The sequence below is a fragment of the Loxodonta africana genome, chromosome 27, assembly GCF_030014295.1.
Source record: "Loxodonta africana isolate mLoxAfr1 chromosome 27, mLoxAfr1.hap2, whole genome shotgun sequence".
NCBI classification, from domain to species: Eukaryota; Metazoa; Chordata; class Mammalia; order Proboscidea; family Elephantidae; genus Loxodonta; species Loxodonta africana.
The window spans coordinates 26,537,244-26,559,393 of record NC_087368.1 but is presented as its reverse complement, the minus strand read 5'-3'; the positions used below and the strand labels follow the sequence as shown (position 1 = coordinate 26,559,393).

Below are 22,150 nucleotides of genomic sequence, written 5' to 3'. Positions count from 1 at the left end.
ATTTGACAAAGTCCAACACCCATTCATGATAAAAACTCTCACCAAAATAGGAATTGAAGGAAAATTCCTCAACATAATAAAGGGCACCTATACAAAGCCAACAGCCAACATCACTCTAAATGGAGAGAGCCTGAAAGCATTCCCCTTGAGAACGGGAACCAGACAAAGATGCCCTTTATCACCACTCTTATTCAACATTGTGCTAGAGGTCCTAGGCAGAGCAGTTAGGCTAGACAAAGAAATAAAGGGCATCTGGATTGGCAAGGAGGAAGTAAAATTATCTCTATTTGCAAATGACATGATCTTGTACATAGAAAACCCTAAGGAATCCTCCAGAAAACTACTGAAACTAATAGAAGAGTTTGGCAGAGTATCAGGCTATCAGATAAACATACAAAAATCACTTGGATTCCTCTACATCAACAAAAAGAACATTGAAGAGGAAATCACCAAATCAATACCATTCACAGTAGCCCCCAAGAAGATAAAATACTTAGGAATAAATCTTACCAAAGATGTAAAAGACCTATACAAAGAAAACTACAAAGTACTAGTGCAAGAAACTAAAAAGGACTTACATAAGTGGAAAAACATACCTTGCTCATGGATAGGAAGACTTAACATAGTAAAAATGTCTATTCTACCAAAAGCATCTATACATACATTGCACTTACGATCCAAATTCCGATGACATTTTTTAATGTGATGGAGAAACAAATCACCAACTTCATATGGAAGGGAAGGGAGCCCCAGATAAGTAAAGCATTACTGAAAAAGAAGAAGAAAGTGGGAGGCCTCATTCTACCTGATTTTAGAACATATTATACTGCTACAGTAGTCAAAACAGCCTGGTACTGGTACAACAACAGGCCCATAGACCAATGGAACAGAATTGAGTACCCAGATATAAATCCATCCACATATGAGCAGCTGATATTTGACAAAGGCCCAGTGTCAGTGAATTGGGGAAAAGATAGTCTTTTTAACAAATGGTGCTGGCATAACTGGATATCTATTTGCAAAAAAAATGAAACAGGACCCATACCTCTCACCATGCACAAAAACTAACTCCAAGTGCATCAAAGACCTAAACATAAAGACTAAAACGATAAAGATCATGGAAGAAAAAATAGGGACAACCTTAGGAGCCCTAATACAAGGCATAAACAGAATACAAAACATTACCAAAAATGACAAAGAGAAACCAGATAACTGGGAGCTCCTAAAAATCAAACACCTATGCTCATCTAAAGACTTCACCAAAAGAGTAAAAAGACCACCTACAGATTGGGAAAAAATTTTCAGCTATGACATCTCCGACCAGCGCCTGATCTTTAAAATCTATATGATTCTGTTAAAACTCAACCACAAAAAGACAAACAACCCAATCAAGAAGTGGGCAAAGGATATGAACACGCACTTCACTAAAGAAGACATTCAGGCGGCTAACAGATACATGAGAAAGTGCTCTCGATCATTAGCCATTAGAGAAATGCAAATTAAAACTACGATGAGATTCCATCTCACTCCAACAAGGCTGGCATTAATCCAAAAAACACAAAAGAATAAATGTTGGAGAGGCTGCGGAGAGATTGGAACTCTTATACACTGCTGGTGGGAATGTCAAATGGTACAACCACTTTGGAAATCTATCTGGCGTTTTCTTAAAAACTTAGAAATAGAACTACCATACAACCCAGAAATCCCACTCCTCAGAATATACCCTAGAGAAATAAGAGCCTTTACACGAACAGATACATGCACACCCATGTTTATTGCAGCTCTGTTTATAATAGCAAAAAGCTGGAAGCAACCAAGGTGTCCATCAATGGATGAAAGGTTAAATAAATTATGGTATATTCACACAATGGAATACTATGCATGGATAAAGAACAGTGACGAATCTGTGAAACATTTCATAACATGGAGGAACCTGGAAGGCATTATGCTGAGTGAAATTAGTCAGAGGCAAAAGGCCAAATATTGTATAAGACCACTATTATAAGATCTTGAGAAATAGTATAAACTGAGAAGAACACATTCTTTTGTGGTTACGAGGCGGGGAGGAAGGGAGGGTGGGAGAGGGTTATTTACTGATTAGTTAGTAGATAAGAACTACTTTAGGTGAAGGGAAGGACAATACTCAATACATGGAAGGTCAGCTCAACTGGACTGGACCAAAAGCAAAACTGAATGCTTCAAAGGTCAGCGCAGCAAGGGCGGGGGTTTGGGGACTATGACTTAAGGGGACTTCTAAGTCAATTGGCGAAATAAATTCTGTTAAGAAAACATTCTGCATCCCACTTTGAAGTGTGGCGTCTGGGGTCTTAACTGCTAACAAGTGGCCATCTAAGATGCATCAATTGGTCTCAACCCACCTGTATCAAAGGAAAATGAAGAACACCAAGGTCACACGATAACTATGAGCCCAAGAGACAGAAAGGGGCACATGAACTAGAGACTAACATCATCCTGAGACCAGAAGAACTAGATGGTGCCCGGCCACAACCGATGACTGCCCTGACAGGGAGCACAACAGAGAACCCCTGAGGGAGCAGGAGAACAGTGGGTCTGACCGAGACTAGAAGAATCCTGGTGGTCATGGTCCCCAAACCTTCTGTTGGCCCAGGACAGGAACCATTCCCGAAGACAACTCATAAGACATGGAAGCGACTGGACAATGGGTTGGAGGGAGATGCTGTTGAAGAGTGAGCTATTTGTATCAGGTGGACACTTGAGACTGTGTTGGCATCTCTGGAGGGGAGATGGGAGGGTAGAGAGGGTTAGAAACTGGCGAAACAGTCACGAAAGGAGAGACTGGAAGGAGGGAGCGGGCTGACTCATTAGAGAAAGAGTAAATGGGAGTATGTAGTAAGGTGTATATAAGTTTATATGTGACAGACTGACTTGATTTGTAAACTTTCACTTAAAGCACAATAAAAATTCTTAAAAAAAAAAAACTATAAAATGGGAAAACAAACTTGAAATAATAAATAAAAATGGCTGGAGGACTAGATTTCTAGGGCCTGCACCCTGAATTTCTGATTCACTAGGTTTGGGGCAGGGCCTGAAAATTTGCATTTCTGACAAGCTCCCAGGTGATGCTGATGCACTATTCAGGGGCCACATGTTGAGAACCATTGTCCAAAGTCCCATGATTGCTTTTTTTTTCTTTTTATGTCCTTCCCTCTTTTAAAATTTTGCTGTCATAAAATATGTGTAACATAAAATTTGCCATTTTAACCATTTTTAAGTGTGCAATTCAGCAGCATTAATAACATTCAGATAGAAAGTCAGTGCTCTTTCAGCAAGAACTCAGATTCCCTTCTCCTCCAGCCTCTGGCAGCCACTCATCTTTTGTCTTGATGGATTTGCGATGTTAGCTCTTTCACCGAAGTGGACTCATGCAATATTTGCCCTCTTGTGTCTTACGTATTTCATTTAGCAGAATGTTTTCAAGGTTCATCTATGTTGTGGCATGTCTCAGGACTTCCTTCCTCTTTGTAGAATCCATGTATACCAAAAAAAAACAACTATGGATGTGCTGTATATTGTTTATCCCTTCATCTGTTGATGGATACTTGGGTTGTTTCCACCTTTTGGCTGTTGTGAATAATGCTGCAATGAACATTGGTATGAAAGTCAAGATTGCTTATTGACCATTATTTCTCCTTGCCAATGTTAAATATTTAAAGAGTGCTCTCGTTATTCATAAATACCATCCTTTTTCAGTAGTTTTCACACATTATGATTTTTTTTTCCTTAAGAAGCATTGCCTGTTGTGCGCTGTCCTATAAGCTACTACAAAGCCCAGGCCCCTCAAAAGGTCTTTTCTTTTGAATTCAGTTGTGTTGATAAATCCTTATTTTGAGTCAGAAGATGTTTTGTTTCATTATCCCCATAGCAGCCTTTTGCAAACCTTGCACATTAAAAAAAAAAAATTCTTTTGGTGCCAGTTAGGTACAGATCTGCTCTAGTTTGAGTCTCTTTGGATTCGTGGTTGCTCCTCATCTTCCCTTTAGAAGAATCACCCCTTCCTCATTCTGTATTCTAAGCTGGCCTCGTGCTATTATAGTTTAGCTACTACGTCCTTTCAGTTTGTAATTCAGAGCATCTTCCAAATGGCTTTCTGTCCTCGTTGCTCACAGGTTTATGGTCACCTTTTTTTCCCATGACTATCCAACCAAACAGAACAACAGTGTGTTCTGGGTGTTTCTGAGCTTCCATTTACACTTCTGTGTGGGTCATATATAATGAGGGTGAGCCCTGTGTTCCATTTTGCCTAGATCAGTCCCAGTATAGATTTGTAGTTTCTGCTTAACCGTTAATGGCACCCACTTTTATTCTCCAACCTGTCATAGTTTGGATGAAAACATTGTACAAGTAATATTAATATGTAATATTAATAAAAGTATTTAAAGAGGTAGGTGGATTTTTAGCTGGTGATCCCATTTTCTTTGACTTACTAAATTCAACAAAATGGTTGCCTTAGAGATGTTCTGTTTGTCCTCAAGATTGATGGCAGTGGTGCCATGCCATGTTTGCTGATCTGTCACCTAAAGTACTGCCTTTCTTAATCTAGATCTTGATGGATTGGAACAGACTTGAGTGTACTGCTCTCTAAAGGAATGAGTCCAGTGACCACTTAGTACTCTGTTTATAGAACTTTGTGATCAGAACACACATTAAGCTAAAGTCTCCCCTTGATTGCCGGCCTTTCCATAGAAGGGAATTCTTTGTAGATATGAATCTCTGCTCCCTAGCACTTTTCCTGCACATACGGACGTGTATTCATGCAGTTGTTTAATATCTTGAAGTGCCAAGAATTGTTAGCCGAAGTTGAAAGCTATGCTGAGGTCTATTGCAGATTTATGCTGTTGGATCTGAGCAAGATTTCACCATTGCAGTGCAGTCCTTTCCTTTCTTGTTGACTCCGTATTGCAGGATTCACAGCTATTGTTGCAAACCATCTACGCTTCTCATCCCACTACCCCTGAGTTCTCACCAAATTACATCATTTCCTGTTTTTTTTGTTTTTTTTTTTTTACAGGGAAGACTAAAGCCTTCCTAGTGGAAGCTCTCCTATTTTCTCTTGCTTATTTTATTGTTTGAAATATTTGGATTATCATGCAACTTTACTTTTCCTATTTCAGAAGAAATATTCCTCCTTGCCATAACGTACCCTTCAACCTTTGCTTTTTCTTGCATTGTCAGCAGCTCCCTTTCTATGTTTCCTTATCATAGAAATGCCCTTTCCTTGACCCAGCTACCCCTTTAAGCCTTCTTCTTACTCTCAATACTGTGTTTCTTGAATCTACTTTCTTTACATCCTGACTGTTGTGTTAAATAACTTGCACATTGAATTCTATGTACAGGGTTCTCTTTGGAAGCCACTAAATAGACCACACTGTGCAGTGCTGCAGCCCTTATTCCGTAACACAGAGGTTGCAAACTGGTAGCTCATGGACTGTATCTTGTCTACCAGTATAGAGGCTCTGGTATGAGTTTAATGGAGGTTCCAGCAGGAAAACTATGGAAAGAATGACAGAGGAGTCATTTTTGAAGACACAATGACTTATAGTTTCCCAGAATTAAAGGAAGACATATGTATTGAGATTTCAAGTACAGTTGGAGTCCTGAGCAGGTAAATCCTGGACACATTAAAGTGAAACCATAGCACATTGCTCATCAGGATAAAGAGAGTGCTTACATGCTCCAAACTCTAACTGTATAAGACACAGCAATAAAAAGATAGGTCCCTTGGCCATCTCTCAGCCCTTAGGTTCCCTACCTCTCTTTAGCAGGAGACACTCACTACCGCATGTTCTGTTTGCCATCACTGATCCTGAGTACCTCTTGTTCATATTCAGCATTTTTGATTGACCGTTTTCGGTATCGTTCATTTGCTCTTATTCTTAACCTTGTCTTACTAAATGTTAACCTTCCTCAAAGTTCTTCTTTTCTTTTTCCATCTTCTCTCTTATCTTCCAAGTTCCTGACTTCAACTATCATTTTTTTGTTCTTTGCTCACAAGTCCGTATCTCCAGCCTTAAACTTTTCCCTTTATTTAAGTTCTATACTTTCCAGCATCTGCTGGACGGCCACCTGGATGACACAGTAGCATAGTGGTTCTCCAGTATGGTTTGGGGGACCATTTATGGTTCTTTGGGAGCCTTTCAGGAATTCCACAAGGCCAAAACTGTCTTGATAATAACATGAACGTGTCCTTTGCCTTTTAACTCTCAGTCTTTCGTAACTGTTCAATGGAGTTTTCCAGAGGCTGGACAACGTGTGATGATGTCATGGCTCTGATGGAATACGTGCTTGTGTGTTCTTGTGCTTTAAAATTTTCTCACTTTTAATTTCTAAAGTGGTAAATATAAATAGATATAATCCACATAAACAAAAGCCATTTGGGGTTCTCAGTAACTTTTAAGAGTGTAACAAGCTTCTGAGACCAGCATGTTTGGGAGCCATTATGTTAGCACATCACACACTATCTTTAAAATGGAGCTCTTCCATTCTTCCCCCCACCCTCAAGCCTTCAGAACTCCTAGTTCTTTTCATGGCACCATCTTCCTTCTGGACTCTGAGGTGGAACACTTGGAAACATCTGTTGTATTCCGCTTTTACTCGCCCCTGCAAATCTCAGTTTATATACCAAGCTTTTTAGCTTTCCTGGAAAGATGAGCGAAGGCCAGCCCATAGAGAGGTCTGAAAGTCGTGACCAAGGAGTAAGCAGCATGGAACCACCGATGCTTTTTGAACAGAGGGATGAAGTGGTCATGTTAACGAGTCATTGTTAAGGGCCAACTGTGGTGTGTTCGGCATCGACTGATTTGTGGCTGGGCAGGCTTCGGTATGACGGAGCCTGATGGAAATGGCATTTGTGGTGTGCTAACTGACACCACCCATGTCAGCACAATCTGCTCCATTTCTTTCCCTTTTTTTTTAATTTATTGTGCTTTTAGTGAAAGTTTACAAATCAAGTCAGTCTCTCATATAAAAACTTAATACACTTTGCTAGGTACTCCTAGCTGCTCTCCCCCTAATGAGACAGCACACTCCTTCTCTCCACCCTGTATTCCCCGTGTCCATTCATCCATCTCCTGTCCCCCTCTGCCTTCTCATCTTGCCTCCAGACAGGAGCTGCCCACACAGTCTCATGTGTCTACTTGAGCCAAGAAGCTCACTTCTCACCAGTATCATTTTCTGTCTTATAGTCCAGTCCAATTCCCGTCTGAAGAGTTGGCTTCAGGAATGGTTCCAGTCCTGGGCTAACAGAAGGTCCAGGGACCGTGATCTCCAGGGTCCCTCTAGTCTCAGTCAGACCATGCTCCATTTCTTTAAACGTAGTTTTTACCAGTACTTTATGGGCTCTATTAAAAAATAAAAGAAAAACTCAGGGAGTAGGCAGAGCAAGGACATTGTTCATGTTTTGCATTTGAACTGGAGTTAGACTGACTAGAGGACTTTGTCCAGGTAATTAGACTCAGAAGTGCAGGTGGACTGTCTCCTGAGCCTCTGGCCTGCCTGTGATGGAGGAGAAGGTGCTGAGATCTGAAAGGGATGCAGGAGGCTTTGCTGTAATCTAAGCCTACAGTCCTATTTACTCTTGAGATCCGTGACCCGAGCTATTAAGCCTAGGTGTGCGCATACCTGGTAGTCATGGTTTGTCCAGTTTACCGTCTTAGGTTAGTGCAACCCCATTAGTGTAACTAAAGGAAATACAAGGAAGACCGTGGGCCTGTGAGCAGTCTCCTGGCCTTGGCCCAGCCTCTGCAGGAGCATGGGGGGTAAATTATCGAGTGCATAGCAACACATTTCTCTGTGAATGATCAAGTCTCTTTCCCCTTCCTATGCTTTATAGCAGCATTTTTCAAATGGTTCCAAGGGAGTAATAAGTGTTCTGTAAAAAGAACTGGGTTTTCATGAATGTTCTTCAATGAAAGCTGCAGTCTCCTCTTGGAGATTCACAATACACGGCAGCGTTTGAACAACTCTGAGGAGTCCTGCAATAAAGAAATTTGTTAAATTCTGTTTAACCTAGCATTTGCTAACCCTGGTGGCGTAGTGGTTAAGTGCTACGGCTGCTAACGAAAAGGTTGGCAGTTGGAATCCACCAGGTGCTTCTTGGAAACTCTGTGGGGCAGTTCTACTCTGTCCTACAGGGTCGCTATGAGTCAGAATCGACTCGACGGCAACGGGTTTTTTGGGTTTTTTTTGTTTCCCAAGCTGATTTGACCATAATTCTTTTTTTTTTTTTTTAAGTAGATGCCTAATACCATCTATTGTACAAAATAAAGTGACTATTCCCAGGACAGAGTGTGGGAGACATCGCCTCAGTCTCATATTATTAATATTGAATATTGGATAGACATGTTTCTTGTTATGGGAAACATTTAAAAATGTGACAATGAGTATAAAAGAATATATATGATTTTAAAATTACTCTCTACCTTATTTTCCCACTCCCAAGCTTCCAATTTGAATCTCTTTCACGTGAGTTATTACCAGATTTTAATCATTTCCTGTGGCTTATTGTAATTTTTCCACCTGGACATTCATCGCCACCTCCGCATGTCCCCAACTGAGCCTTTTCCTCTAACTCCAGTCTATTTCTGTCCTTCTTCCTGGTGTCTGTTAATGGTCTCACCATCCTCCAGTCACCAGCCTCAAATGTGGTGCTATGTTGTACTTTGCTCCCTTTCTTCCAATCTGTCTTCATGTCCGGTTGATCATACCATTTCAAAGACCATCCTGGCCTCTCCATTTTTATTCCCACAGCCGCTGACTCCCAATTGGAATCCCAGTTGACCTCCTCCTTCCTTTCCAGTTCATTCTGAGTCTAGAGGGAAGTTCTTACAGCTGACTCTGACCTGTCCCTTGTTCACACATTTTGATTGTCTGTACAACCCTGCCCAAATTCAGGCTCATGTTTATGTCTTCCCACAGTTTGATCCCACCCTACTTTTCAGCCAGTAATGCCCTTTATGAAGTTATGGAACTGACTCATTCCAGAGTTATGGGACTTCTCAATGTTCTTTCTGCATAACACCTATGCAACTTTGTGCCTACTGTTCTCTTTGCTTGGGATCTTCTGGCCACCACTGTTCTGCTGTTTTCTTCTGTCTTCTCAGCAAGAAGTTATCTGTCCCTCCTTTGGGCATTATAACACTTCATGGAAAACTTTCTTACAATATATCATATTGTCTTGAATTCTAGTTATTTGTATTCCTGCATTATTCTTGCCTAAAGATCAGTGAAGTAGGTCCCTGTCATGTGTATATTTATATCCTCTTCATAGCCTAACCCAGGGCCTTTCTATAACAAAATCAAAGAAGATTTGTTGACTAAATCTAAGTGGTTTTAAACTGTGATTTTAATTTTTTTTATATATAAAATAGCTTCCCATAACTAGAGATAATATACACAATATCCCTGTATTCTTTACTGATGGTATTCCTGCAGTGACTAGCAATGATGAGACTTCAGATTAGTAGGCTGGTCACAAACTATTGTTAATTGAGTTGTAAGTGTCCTTTCATACTTAGTTTAAACATGAGCATGTTCATGGTGTACAAGTTCACACAGAATAAGGAAACAGGCCCTGAGCACCTTTCTCCCAGCTGCCCACTCTGGTTCATGAGAACCAAATTGTTTTCTCTCACTCTTGTACTCATCCCTTATGCAATTCTTGGAATTGAAACGATGGCTAATGTTTACATTTCAAATAAGTTCCCTGTGTGCACATTACATAAGAAGGAAGACATCAGTACAGCTTGAAATGAGCAGGTTAGGGGCCACCTGCATACATCTTTGCCTGCAGATGGGTGTCAATGTGGATAACCTGAGAGCACTTACCACGAATAGGGTTCTAAGTTGTCATTTTCACAGCCTCAACCTCCCACCCCTCTCTTCCCTAATTAGCACTTTTGGGCAGCTTCAGCCTTCTTATTAAGAATCGGATTTAAAGTTCTGTAAAGAGGTATTTTGCAATGATTATCCTTCCATTTGTTTAGTTGTTATTAGGTGCCCTGGAGTCAATTCCGACTCATAGCGACCTCATGTACGACAGAATGAAACATTGCCCGATCCTGCACCATCCTCACAGTGTTTGAGCCCATCGTTGCAGCCACCGCAACAATGAACATTTTGAATCAGACAGTCATATGGTCTGCTGTGCCATTTGTTTAGAGTATGGGTTTAATAAGACCAACAGCCTAAGGATTTTAAGAAGTCCCGGTGGCATAGTAGTTAAGAGCTCAGGCTGCTAACCAAAAGGTCAGCAGTTGGAATCCACCAGCTGCTCCTTGGAAACCCTATGGGCTAGTTCTACTCTGTCCTATAGGGTTGCTATGTGTGGGAATCCACCCAATGGCAACCAGTTCTTTTTTTTTTGTAATCTACAAAAACAGTGCTTCTCAAACTTCATTGTGCATACGAATCACCTGGAGATCATGCTGAACTGCAGAGTGTGATTCGGCAGGTCAGGGCAGGACCAGAGGTTCCGCATTTCTAATCAGCTCTCAGGTGATGCTGATGCTGCTGGTCCATGGACCACACTTTTGGGTGACAAAGACCTAGGGGTTGGTTGGTGCTGGATTCTCTCGTACAATCACTTAGGCAATATGGTTTCCCTTCTGGGCTTCAGTTTTCCTCATCTGTAACATGAGGGGTTGAATACAGTGGTAGCTAACAGCTCTTCCCAGCTCTCATTTACTGATGACATGTTGAAGAAGTAGAAAAACAAGGAAGCAGGCTGCAATTCTGAGCACATATACATTCTCTTAATCTCAACTCAACTTTCATATGTATCAGCAGCTTATCTTAAATGTAGTTTAAATGTAGTATGGGCGACAAACACTAAGGTGTTCCGTATTTATGTTGGAATGGAGACCTTCAAGAAATAATTGTAAATCTAGTGACTTGATAAAGAAATTGCAAGTAAAATAGACTCCTCCCTCCACCCTCGTCTCTAATATGTATTCTCTTGTTTTTATTAGGAAACACTCCATAGCTTGGGTGGGATTGAAAACCTAGCTCAGGTAAGATTCCTCTTGGGGCGGTTGGTCTTGCCTTTGCCTTCTGTGCCATGGCTCTGGGCAAGGATCGATAGGTGCTTTGACGGAAGATGGCTCTCTTGTGTTATGCTGCCTGCTGGTGGTGGGGGGCAACAGGTGGGGTTCCTAAGTGTGAGCATGAGGCATGTTACTCGCGGAGTAAGAAGGTCACCCTGACATTTAGTTCTGGCTAATTGGGCTCACTTTACCCAGCCTGTTGAAGTGAGAATGTGCTGTCAAAGGTCCTATGTCTTTAGTTAGTAACGAAAAGAAATGGGCACTGGCTGGCAGGCTTTCATCCTTAAAACCACACAAACCAGAGAATGGGGGAAAACAGTGGTTATGAAGATGTTCCTAACTTGTTTACAAAAAAAAAAAAAAATACCGTGCTCGTTAAAGTTTTAATAAAGAACTGATCAATAAATGATCACAGGAGGAATGATCTTGACTTCATTTATTTTTCTGCTTTGGTAACTGCTGAGGGAAGGTAAGCAGGTGGATCCATATGCTGAGCAAGTCAAAAGCTTGGACTTATTAATACAATAAAACACGATTTCCAGGCATGTCATTGCATTGGAATGGCCCAGTCCCTAAGACATATAATGTGCACAGAGAAAATGATTTTCATAATAACCCTGCGGCCCTACGAGCTCATTCGGAATTACTAATGGAAGATGAAGTTTAAAAGGAATTCAATGTTCGATCTATTTTATTTTCTTACATTCTCATTCTTGAGAAATGGATACAAACATGTTCAGTTTTGATTCATAAGAAAAAAAATCAATTGTCTAGAGGTTTACCTCATTTAAGGAAATAGTTTTTCATAAAATTTTATTGTAAAGGGAACTTAGGTAAACTGGATTTCCTTATCCACTTTAGCTCCCATGCTAATATCTGAAATTTTGTGGGTTTCTCTGAGCCTGTTTCTTATTGTAATTGACTATTCACAGTGACGAATTATCAGACTCCCCTACCCTCATTCTATTCTGATTATTGCTATCTGCATGTAACTGGTTAGATACAATTTTGAATATTATAATATATAAAGTCAATGAAATATATGCAGTTTGTTAAAAAAAAAAAACTACTGAAAAGGTACACCGAAGAATTAAAATTCTATGTACTGCATATTGTACATCTTGTATGTATCTTATATTTGGATGCAAAATTTACACCACAAATGTGTTCAGTTACAAGATATTTTGGGACTTTTGAGAGCTTCTTCAGTCTTTCCATGGTCCCTTTCTCAGCTTTCAGTGCATGTCAGAGAAGGTAAAGAATCCAGAAACCCAATCACCTCATGCTTGGGTGAAACAGGTCCAGAAGGCGCACTCATTGTTATTTGGTGAATCTCTTGCGCCACCTGCAGCTCATTTTAAGAAGTGCGCATTCTTGTCCATCACCGCTTGTTTGCTTTTGGTGTCCTCCCTTTGACGCCCTTGTTACTTTGGTCTTCCCTGCAGTACATGGAGATTGTGGCCAATGAGTACCTGGGCTACGGAGAGGAGCAACACAGCGTGGACAAGCTGGTCAACATGACGTGTAAGCGCTGTTGGGGGCACAGTCAACCTTCCCGACTGGCTAGGATAAACAGTTATGGTGTTTGCAGCAGGAAAAAAAGAGACTTTGAACATTTATGAACAGACCCATACACAATTAGGGTGATGAGTGTCCAGGCCAATTGTTATTATATTCAGTAGCAAAATACCCTCAGAAGGAAGACTTTTAGGACACAACTCTGACCTTGAAAAGCACAATTTTCATGTTTAAGAAGATCATTATCGAGCCTAAGCTTACTTTATTTAATGCAAGAGAGACTTCCATAAGAGCAAATTTTGGTAAAAATATTTTTACTCCTTTGACTTCTATTGAATCAAAAATGTCTATTAAACCAGAGGCTATTCAGCTTTCATCTATAAAATAGGGTTAATAGTAATACCGGCCTTATAGAATCTGAATGTTCAGAACCTAAAAAGAAAAACAAAGTCCTCATGTGAAAACGATGATGTGAAAGCATTGGTCTGTGTAGGTGACCTGTCCCTTTGGAGTCTCTACCAGCCCTATATTCCATCCAGGCCTGATGAGCCACAGGCTTCCTGTTGTTGTGGGGTGCTAGCCTAGTGATTCTGCGTGGGGAGGTTGGTTTCCCATATTTGTCAGTGGGGCAGCACACTGCTTCCCAACTAGTTACAGTGAGAAATGAGTCCGTTGTAATCCCTAGGCACCAGGAAGTCTCTCAGAAACGTCACTGGCCTTCTCTGTCCTCTTTATAGGTTGAAATCTTTGCAGGGAGGACATTTGAAGACTAGATCTCACTTTGAACTTGTAATGACGTTAAGGAACTTGTTCAGCTTTAAGAGGAAGGAAATGTTTGGCTCTTTTTGGTCTTTCCAGATTTCATTATTACAATAATATTATAAAATAAATATGAGCTGTGCTTGAGGGGATAACTCTTGAGGTTAAAAAATAACCCCATCCCTCATGGCCCTTTTTGTGTTCTCCATGTCCAGCTTGCCCTTTCTCTGCTTGCCCAGCAGTGTTTCAGGTGTGAGATTCTGTGAATACTGCCCCTTTTCAGCTCTGGGTCCCTCACTGAGCGATTTTCTTCCTTTATAGATATTTTTCAAAAACTGGCTGCTGTCAAAGACCAAAGAGAATGGGTCACCACAAGTGGAGCCCACAAGGTGAGTGGTCCATGAAAGAGTTAACTCTTTGGCACCACTTGGCAGTGATTCGCATGGCCAGGTTCAGAGGCTTTGTGGCCAAGCCACATGCTAATTATAATTCATAAACATGCCAACCTGGCCTGGAACTGTGAGTCTCTGCCAACCCTTTTATATGCTTTACCAGCCCAAACCCGTTGCCGTCGAGTGAATTCAGCCTAAGTAATAAATATAAAAAAAAAATAAATATAGAAACAGTAAATGATGGTTTTCTGAAACGTTTTTTTTTTTTTTTTTTCCCTGTGCCTTTTAACACCAACTAAGTATGGCACTGGGGTTAAATACTCGGTTGCTAACTGAGAGGTTGGCAGGTCGAACCCACCAGCCACTCTGAGGGAGAAAGATGTGGCAGTCTGTTTCCACAAAGATTTACAACCTTGGAAACCCTGTGGGGCAGTTCTACTCTGTCCTATAGGGTTGCTATGAGTCGGAATTGACTTGACAGCAGCAGGTTTGATTTTTTTTTGAAATATATTGCTTTATTTAAAAGTTCCTGGAAAAATTTTGGCTATATGTGTAACTTAACCGTGTGTGTGTGTGATACGTGTATATATAAACCAGTTGCTACTGAGTTCATTCTGATTCATAGAAATCCTGCCCCATAGGGTTTCCAAGGCTGTGACCTTTACAGAAGTAGACTGCCCCATTTTTCGCCTGTGGAGTGGCTGGTGGGTTTGAATCGTTGACCCTTCGGTTAGCAGTTGAGGGCTTAACCATTGCACCACCAGGGCTCTGTATGTATGTATACACGCACACACACGTACACATGTAGGCACACAATGGCACGTGCGGTTATATTAGTTTGAACCATATGAAATTGCCATGGTTTGTACGTCAAAAAATGGGTGAATATAGGCAATTTTATGTGGTTCAACTTCATAACAAATAATAAGATGACATATGGATTGAATGCAAAGCAAAGATGGATGAATGCAGATTTAATCAAAAGAGGCTAAATTCATATTTATAGCAGGACTGTTTAGATGGTGGCCGCCTAGAGCCAATTTCAATCGCCTGCTGAGCTGCCAAACCCCAGTGGAAAGGCAGCCGCTTTCTGGCACGTAGGAGAGTAAGCTTGCCTGCAGTGTGTTAATACGCGCCGCTCCTGGCGTGTGGATGACTCCAGGTGGCATGCAGAGTGGCATTCTTCATTTCAGTAGCTGTGTATGTCACTGGTATTGTCGCTTAGGGTTTGAAGGGAATTTTTGAGTTGGCATTATGGTATTACGAGCATACGGCAAAAGTTGTGAAAATGATATTCGAGTGACTGAAGTTAGAAGATGGGGAGGGGAAATAAAAAGTGAGAAGGAAAAAAGAAGAGATCAGGGAAATAAAGATATTAATAGCTTTGTGAAAAAAAAGAAATCATAAAGGAGAGAAAGTCCATGTAATGGAAACCAAAAAGTCACTCCAGCAGTTGTTCCACAGGTTGCATCTACGGCCTGGACTGTGTTTAACCCATTGCGGCGAGTCGATTCTGACCCTATAGGACAGGGTAGAGCTGCCCCATAGGGTTTCCAAGGAGCGCCTGGTGGATTTGAACTGTCGACCTTTTGGTTAGCAGCCGAGCTCTTAACCACTGCACTACCAGAGCTCCAGAGTATGTTTGGGCGTGTACCTTTTGGGGGCTCTGAGTACTGGAAGTGTAGAGAGAAGGTAAGTGAACTTGCAGTAATGGGAATTCGAGGAAGGCAACTGATAAGATACAGAAAACTTCCAGTTAAGTCAGGTAGAGATGATCCCTGGGAACACTGAGTGATGCCCTTTCTGTATGGATTAGGAGTCTGAAAATCTATGAGGGAAACACTCCATAGTGTTAACGTATGTTTCATAGCTTGGAAAAAAGAAAAGAGCTTCAACATTTATGCAAAAAGTAATTCCGCAATTTGGAAAGTGCCCAGCGCTTGAGAATTTAGTGAAATCCTAGTGAGTTCTCAAAGACCCCTTGCTATCAGTATTCTTCTTAAGGTCATTCTTTCTACTCACTGCTCCCTGGGGAGGAGTGAGAAGTGGCAGAGCAAAGCCCCTTGGGTACATGGAGATACAGGGTAGCATTCCCGTCTGGGAAACCCTGGTGACGTAGTGGTTAAGAGCCACAGCCGCTAACCAAAAGGTGCGCAGTTCAAATCCACCGGGCACTTCTTGGAAACTCTATGGGGGAAGTTCTGCTCTTTCCTACAGGGTCGCTATGAGTCGGATTGGACTCAATGGCAACAGGTTTGGGTTTTTTTTTTTTTTTTTTAATTTCCGTCTGGTTATGTAGTTTGGCCTCTTTTTGTCCCAGGCAGGGAATGGCTGCAAGAGTTTCAAAGTAAGAAGGTGACCCACACCCACCCCCTGTAAAGAACTGGATGTTTTGAATGGCTAACAAAACTGTTAAGTTTAAGCCTCCCTGATCTTTAGAGGGAAACATTATACCATTCGAGAAGCTTCTAGTACTTATCTAACTAAATTTTATTTTATTTCATTTTTCAGATATTAGTAAACTTGCTCGGTGCCCGAGACACCAATGTTCTGTTGGGGGCGCTCTTGGCTTTGGCTAGTTTAGCTGAAAGGTAAGTGTATTTTATAAAATACTTCCCGGTTACATCACAGCAGTTCAGGTGGGAGGGGTGGGCACAAACTGGTCAGTGTCTGTAGTCGCTTTGCCACCTACTGGTTAAAATTCCTGAAAAGTAAACATGGAATCACGTTAGTATGTGGAAGAGAATCCTGGATGGAAAAAGCTTCATTTTAAAATTTAGGTTGGAAAGGCAATTCACAGTTTAAAATTCACTTTTTTGTTCATGTCCAGAAATATTTACCTAGCATTTTTATCTAACCCTCAATTACTTCTGCTTTTAAAAATAATCATACCATTTCTTTGGAAAGGAAGCCTCGTTTTTTAATTAATTTATAGCTCGCACAAAATATTTTCAAGTATTTTTGGCCTTCTAAAAAATTCTTAGATAACCCTGCCCCCCTGTAGATGACATGATTATTTTAAATAAAACCAAACCAAATGAAACTCATTGCCACCGAGTAGATTCCGACTTACAGCAACCCTGCAGGACAGGGTAGAACTGCTGAATAGGGTTTCCAAGAAGCAACTGGTGGATTTGAACTGTGGACCTTTTGGTTAGCAGCTAAGCTCTTAACCACTGCTCCACCAGGACTCCATTTTAAATAAAATAGATTTAAATATGTTTTTATACAAATGAATGGATTTTTGTGTGTGTGTGTGTATGTGTGAGTAGCATATGATTCCTTTTAGAGAAATGAAATTGTGTTATCAGCATATTATTACTAAATAAAATTATTTACATTTATGACATAGAGTACTTATTGGATGTTAGAATTTGATTGACCCTGCCCATGGGGATGAATTGCACTTGAGTCCCATCCTGAGACACTATACGAGCTACGATATTAAATAAGTGAATTAGGTAAAATATGTTTTTAGTAGTCCTTAATATTTTTTAATTTGTAGTCCAGAATGTAGGGAGAAGATAAGTGAACTCAACATTGTAGAGAACCTGCTGATGATTTTACATGACTATGACTTGCTTTCCAAAAGGTAGGATTGTTAACAGGGGAAGAAGACTGTAAAATGGTGGGAGCGGTATCGTCAGAACCTGTCTAACTTCGGGGGAGATAATGACCAGGATCAGCCCAAAGCTGATTCCCATGAGGTGTAGAGATCAGATATACTTCCACCCTCCAACTTCTTTTTTTTTTTTTTAACCAATTCTAACACCACCTGTCCCGCCCACAGCACTTTCTACTTCTCTTCTGGGTTTGATAATTCATTGTAATGGCCATACAGAACTCACAGACCGTAAACCAGTTAAGTGGTTTATTAAGGAAGTAACAGGGTACAACTGGGGATCAGGATCAAAACACATGTGGGCAAAGTCTCCCTTCTTCAGTGCAGGACAGGCTCCTCTTGACCCTGCCATCTGTCACCGCCAATTCTGCTGCAGAGCCACGTCTAGGCCTGTTCCGGCTGGCTCTGCTGTAGGGCCCCTTCTGGGCCTGTCATTGTCTTGTTACAGTCTTTGACCTGTGTTACAATCTTTGAGGAGGTTCCTTGTCTCCTCCCTCTCTTTTCTTCTCTCTTCTTTCTTCCTTTCATTCACTCTTTCCTGCTGCTTTTCTTCCTGCTTCCTTCTGTCTCTGAAGCCTCTGTGGGGTGTGGGGTTGGCTGCTTATATCTACAAACTCCTCATCAATTTCAAGGCATGGCCCTCTCACCAGGGCCACGAACTGACCAATCCCCTCTCAGTAGGCCACAGATACTTCATTTGCATAGTCTGTTAACCAGTCCCTGCAAGGTGCATACCAATCACAGGACAGGCTGCAGCTCAGGGCCAGATGTAAAGTATCAAACCAAGATGTTTACGGCTTACTCAGGAAATGCCACAAACCTTCTAGGGTAGGAAACTAGGGCAAAGGGTAACTCCTCAAGGCTTAGGGGAAAAATCTCTCAAGCTATTTTTCCAAAGAGCCAAGACAAAAGGCCACATAGAGGAACTTATCTCACCAGAAAGATAATGTCTTATATTTGATATAAATGCTTATTGTTATTATGTCATGCTGAAACCCTGGTGGTGTAGTGGGTAAGAGGTACAGCTAACCAAAAGGTCGGCAGTTCCCATCCACCAGGTAGCTCCTTGGAAACCCTATGGGGCAGTTCTATTCTTTCCTACAGGGTCGCTGTGAGTCAGAATCGACTCAGCGGCAATGGGTTTATTTACACTGTTAATTGAATACCATGGGTCAGCTTGGCATTCATTTTCAATTTAAGTTTATATAAAGAAGCTGTAGCAAAGAGGTATATCGATTGATTTACCATTAGTTCTATTTAACCGCCATAGAGTCTAATTATAAAAATCTAATTGTATAGATTTATGTATAGTCTAATTATATAAATCTCATGATCACATCCTAATTAATTTTATTTTCTTTTTTTGTAAAGAAACTGAGGTGGCTCCATTTTTAGTAATTTCATGTTGTTGCTGAACAAAAGATTACATTTCTAAAATCCTTTTCACTTAAGGCAGGTAAAATAAAGGAAGAAAGTTACTGACTTTTTCATGATCACCTGTTTTTATAACTCAAAACAGAATCTAGAGTCAAATGGATTCATTTTTCCTGGAACCTCATATCGGTCTGAAGAATTACTGTGTCCAGATTGTTATTAGGTTGTTTTTGAGTAGAGTTACACCCCACATCATTTGATATTTAGTTGAGTAAGTCAGAATTTTCTAAAGAGGCAAAATAGATAACAAATGTCCAGCAGTGAAACCCTGACAACTTGACTCCTAGTAAATCCCCTCGGATTTTCAATCAAGCTGATTTATCCCTCCTTTACACACTATATAGACTTCGTAATCTGAACTCAGTCACCCAAAAAATCAAGGTGCCAGACCATGAGCCAGTTTTTGGAAATCCAAAGATGTGCGTTGGAGGGACCAGGCAAACCAACGGTTCCATTTTGGTGCTGTAAGTGGTATGGCAGATGGTACCCAGGGTGGTCTGAGAGTGTGGAGCAGAGTCCTTGCAGTTAGAGAAAGGGCTCATGCCAGGGTTCCTGGAGGAAGGAGTTACCAGGCAGGGGGAGAGAGCAAGTGTAAATAGAATGTACTCTGACTGAAGGCATGAAATGGTTCCTGCTTGAGAAGTGTGCATGGTTGGGTATAACTGCTGCATAGGGTGCAAGACGGGAATTGCCAGGAAAGTAGAATAGACAGTTAATGATGAGTTTAAAAAACGGGGAATTTTTGGTTAGCACTTTCTACATGCTGTGCCCTGCTCTAAATACTTATGTGTGTTAACTCACCTGATCCGCATAATAACCCCATTATTTCCCACATTTTCTAGATGAGGCAACACCTGTAGCCAGGTCATGATGGGTACTGTGGTTTAAATAAGGGATGCTGACTGTATCATGAATGCTGTGGGGACTCACAGAAAGATTTTAAGCATGATCAGATTGTTTTGAAAGATGACTCTGAAAGCAGTGTTTGTGTGGGGTGGGGAATATATCCACACAATAAGATCCACTTAGAGAAAGGAATGTTTGGTGTAGAAAGTTTAAGAAGCTGAAGAACCCAAAACATGGGTTCTGAATGGCTGAGCAGAAAAGATTGGAAGTGACAGGAATCATGGACAGTTGGGAAGAGTATATGACTGAGAGGAACCATGGTGGCACAGGTTAAGAGCTTGCCTGCTGACCAAAAGGCCAGTGGTTCAAACCCACCCATTAGCTCCTTGGGAGAAAAGACCTGGCAATCTTTTCCCATAAAGATTAACAGCCTTTGTGAAAATGTTCTACAGTATACTTTGGTGAGTAGCGTTTGGGGTTTTAAAAGCCTGTGAGTGGCCATCTAGGATAATCCACTGGTCTCACCCCTTTGGGAGCAAGGAAGAATGAAGAAAACTGAAGATAAAAGGGAAAGATTAGTCCAAAGGACTAATGGACCATATCCACCATGGTCTCCACCATACCGAGCCCAGTACACCTAGATGGTGCCTGGCTTCCACCACTGACTGCTCTGACAGGGATCACAATAGAGGGTTCCAGACAGAGCTGGAGAAAAATGTAGAACAAAATTCTAACTCAAAAAGAAAGACCAGACTTGCTGGTCTGACAGAGTCTGGAGACGCACTGAGAGTGTGGCCCCTGGACACCCTTTTAGCGCCTTCAGCCAAAGAGTGGACAGGCCCATAAAACAAAACGAGACTAAAAGGGCACACCAGCCTAGGGCCAAGGATTAGAAGGCAGGAGGGGACAGGAAAGCTGGTAATAGGGAACCCAGGGGTGAGAAGGGAGAGTGTTGCCATGTTAACCAATGTTGTAAAACAATGTGTGTACTACCTGTTTAATGAGAAACTAGTTTGTTCTGTAAACCTTCATCTAAAGTACAATTAAATAAATAAAAAGATTACAGCCTTTGAAACTTCACAGGGGCAGTTCTACCCTGTCCTATAGGGTCGCTGTGAGTTGGAATTGACTCAGTAGCAACGGGTACATGAATGAGAGTATCCAAGATGTGGATGAGGGGAGAGCCTTGTATCTTGAGAATGACCAAGGATCACAGGATAGGAGGAGCAGTGGGTTTAGCTACCTGTATGGTTTACCAGAGAATCAAACCCAGGATTCCCAGGAAATAGGGGGCACTGTGGCCTCTTAATGGATAGTGGTGGGTTAGGGAAAGAGAAGGAAGTATCTAGGATGTCTCCCAATCTTCTGGCTTAGAGATTTGAAAGAAATGTGGTGGCATGTCAAGACCAGGAATAGAAGAGGAAGAGCAGATTTGGGGAGGAGGGTGGTGACTTGGATTTTAGACACAGTGGGATGAATACCTGTTGGATATTTACGTGGCTAGAAGTTCTGGAGGTCAGGACGGAGATCACAGTGTTAGGGTAGTCGTGGTGTTTGAAGGCATGGGAATGACTGACCCCACCCAGGAACAGTGCTTAGAGCATGGAGCCTGGAGGACTGGGAGGATTCCCTGAAACATTTATTGCCATCATTTTTCAGAGTTGTGCTGAACTTGTCTTATGCCATTATTTTATTTTAATTCTATAATACATGTAATATATATATTTATTCAGTTTGTATGAATGTCTTGTTTTTGCAACTACATGGTAAATTTTGAAGAATAGAATAAGACCTTTTTTTCTTTTATGTTTAGCCACAACACAGGACACATTGTATGTGCTGAATACTGAATTCTGGTTAATAGGTTTTTAGGTCAGACCAATGAGGATACGATTTAGAACAGCAGTCAGCAAATTACGACTTGCAGGCTAAATTTGACCTGCGTCCTGTTTTTGTAAATAAAGCTTTATTGCAACACAGCCATGCCCATTCTATTACATATTATCTATGGCTTCTTTCATGCTGCAAGTCAGAGTTGAGTAGTTGAGACAGAGGTCGTATAGCCCGCAAAGCCGACAGTGTTAACTCTCTGGTCCTTTTTAGAAAAAGTTTGTTGACTGGTGACTTAGAAAACATGGGAGTCATAATTCATGCCATGCTGATAGCACTAGTCTAAATGTAAAGTCAGTAGCCCATGAGCGTTGTGGTTCTTATCTTCACCTTCCCCATCCCCTTTCAGACTGACTGCCGAGTTACTGCGCCTACTTTGTGCTGAACCTCAGGTGAAAGAACAGGTGAAGCTCTACGAGGGGATACCTGTCCTTCTCAGTCTGCTCCACTCTGACCACCTGAAACTACTCTGGAGTGTTGTCTGGATTCTGGTTCAGGTGTGTGAGGACCCTGAGACCAGTGTGGAAATTCGCATTTGGGGAGGCATCAAGCAGATCCTTCATATTTTACAAGGGTGAGTCACAGTGAGCATGTGCCCACTTTGCGGT

General features: G+C 41.3%; 1 protein-coding gene across 1 annotated transcript in view; it reads left to right on the top strand.

The window, feature by feature from the left end:
- NEK10 (NIMA related kinase 10) overlaps window positions 1-22,150 on the top strand; it is a 210,985-nt gene that overhangs the window by 32,441 nt on the left and 156,394 nt on the right. Inside the window, exons 6-11 of the mRNA XM_023554898.2 lie at window positions 11,007-11,048; window positions 12,527-12,605; window positions 13,680-13,747; window positions 16,262-16,341; window positions 17,256-17,342; window positions 21,892-22,116. Coding sequence (XP_023410666.2) covers window positions 11,007-11,048; window positions 12,527-12,605; window positions 13,680-13,747; window positions 16,262-16,341; window positions 17,256-17,342; window positions 21,892-22,116 — 581 coding nt within the window. The remainder of the gene's footprint in view (window positions 1-11,006; window positions 11,049-12,526; window positions 12,606-13,679; window positions 13,748-16,261; window positions 16,342-17,255; window positions 17,343-21,891; window positions 22,117-22,150) is intronic.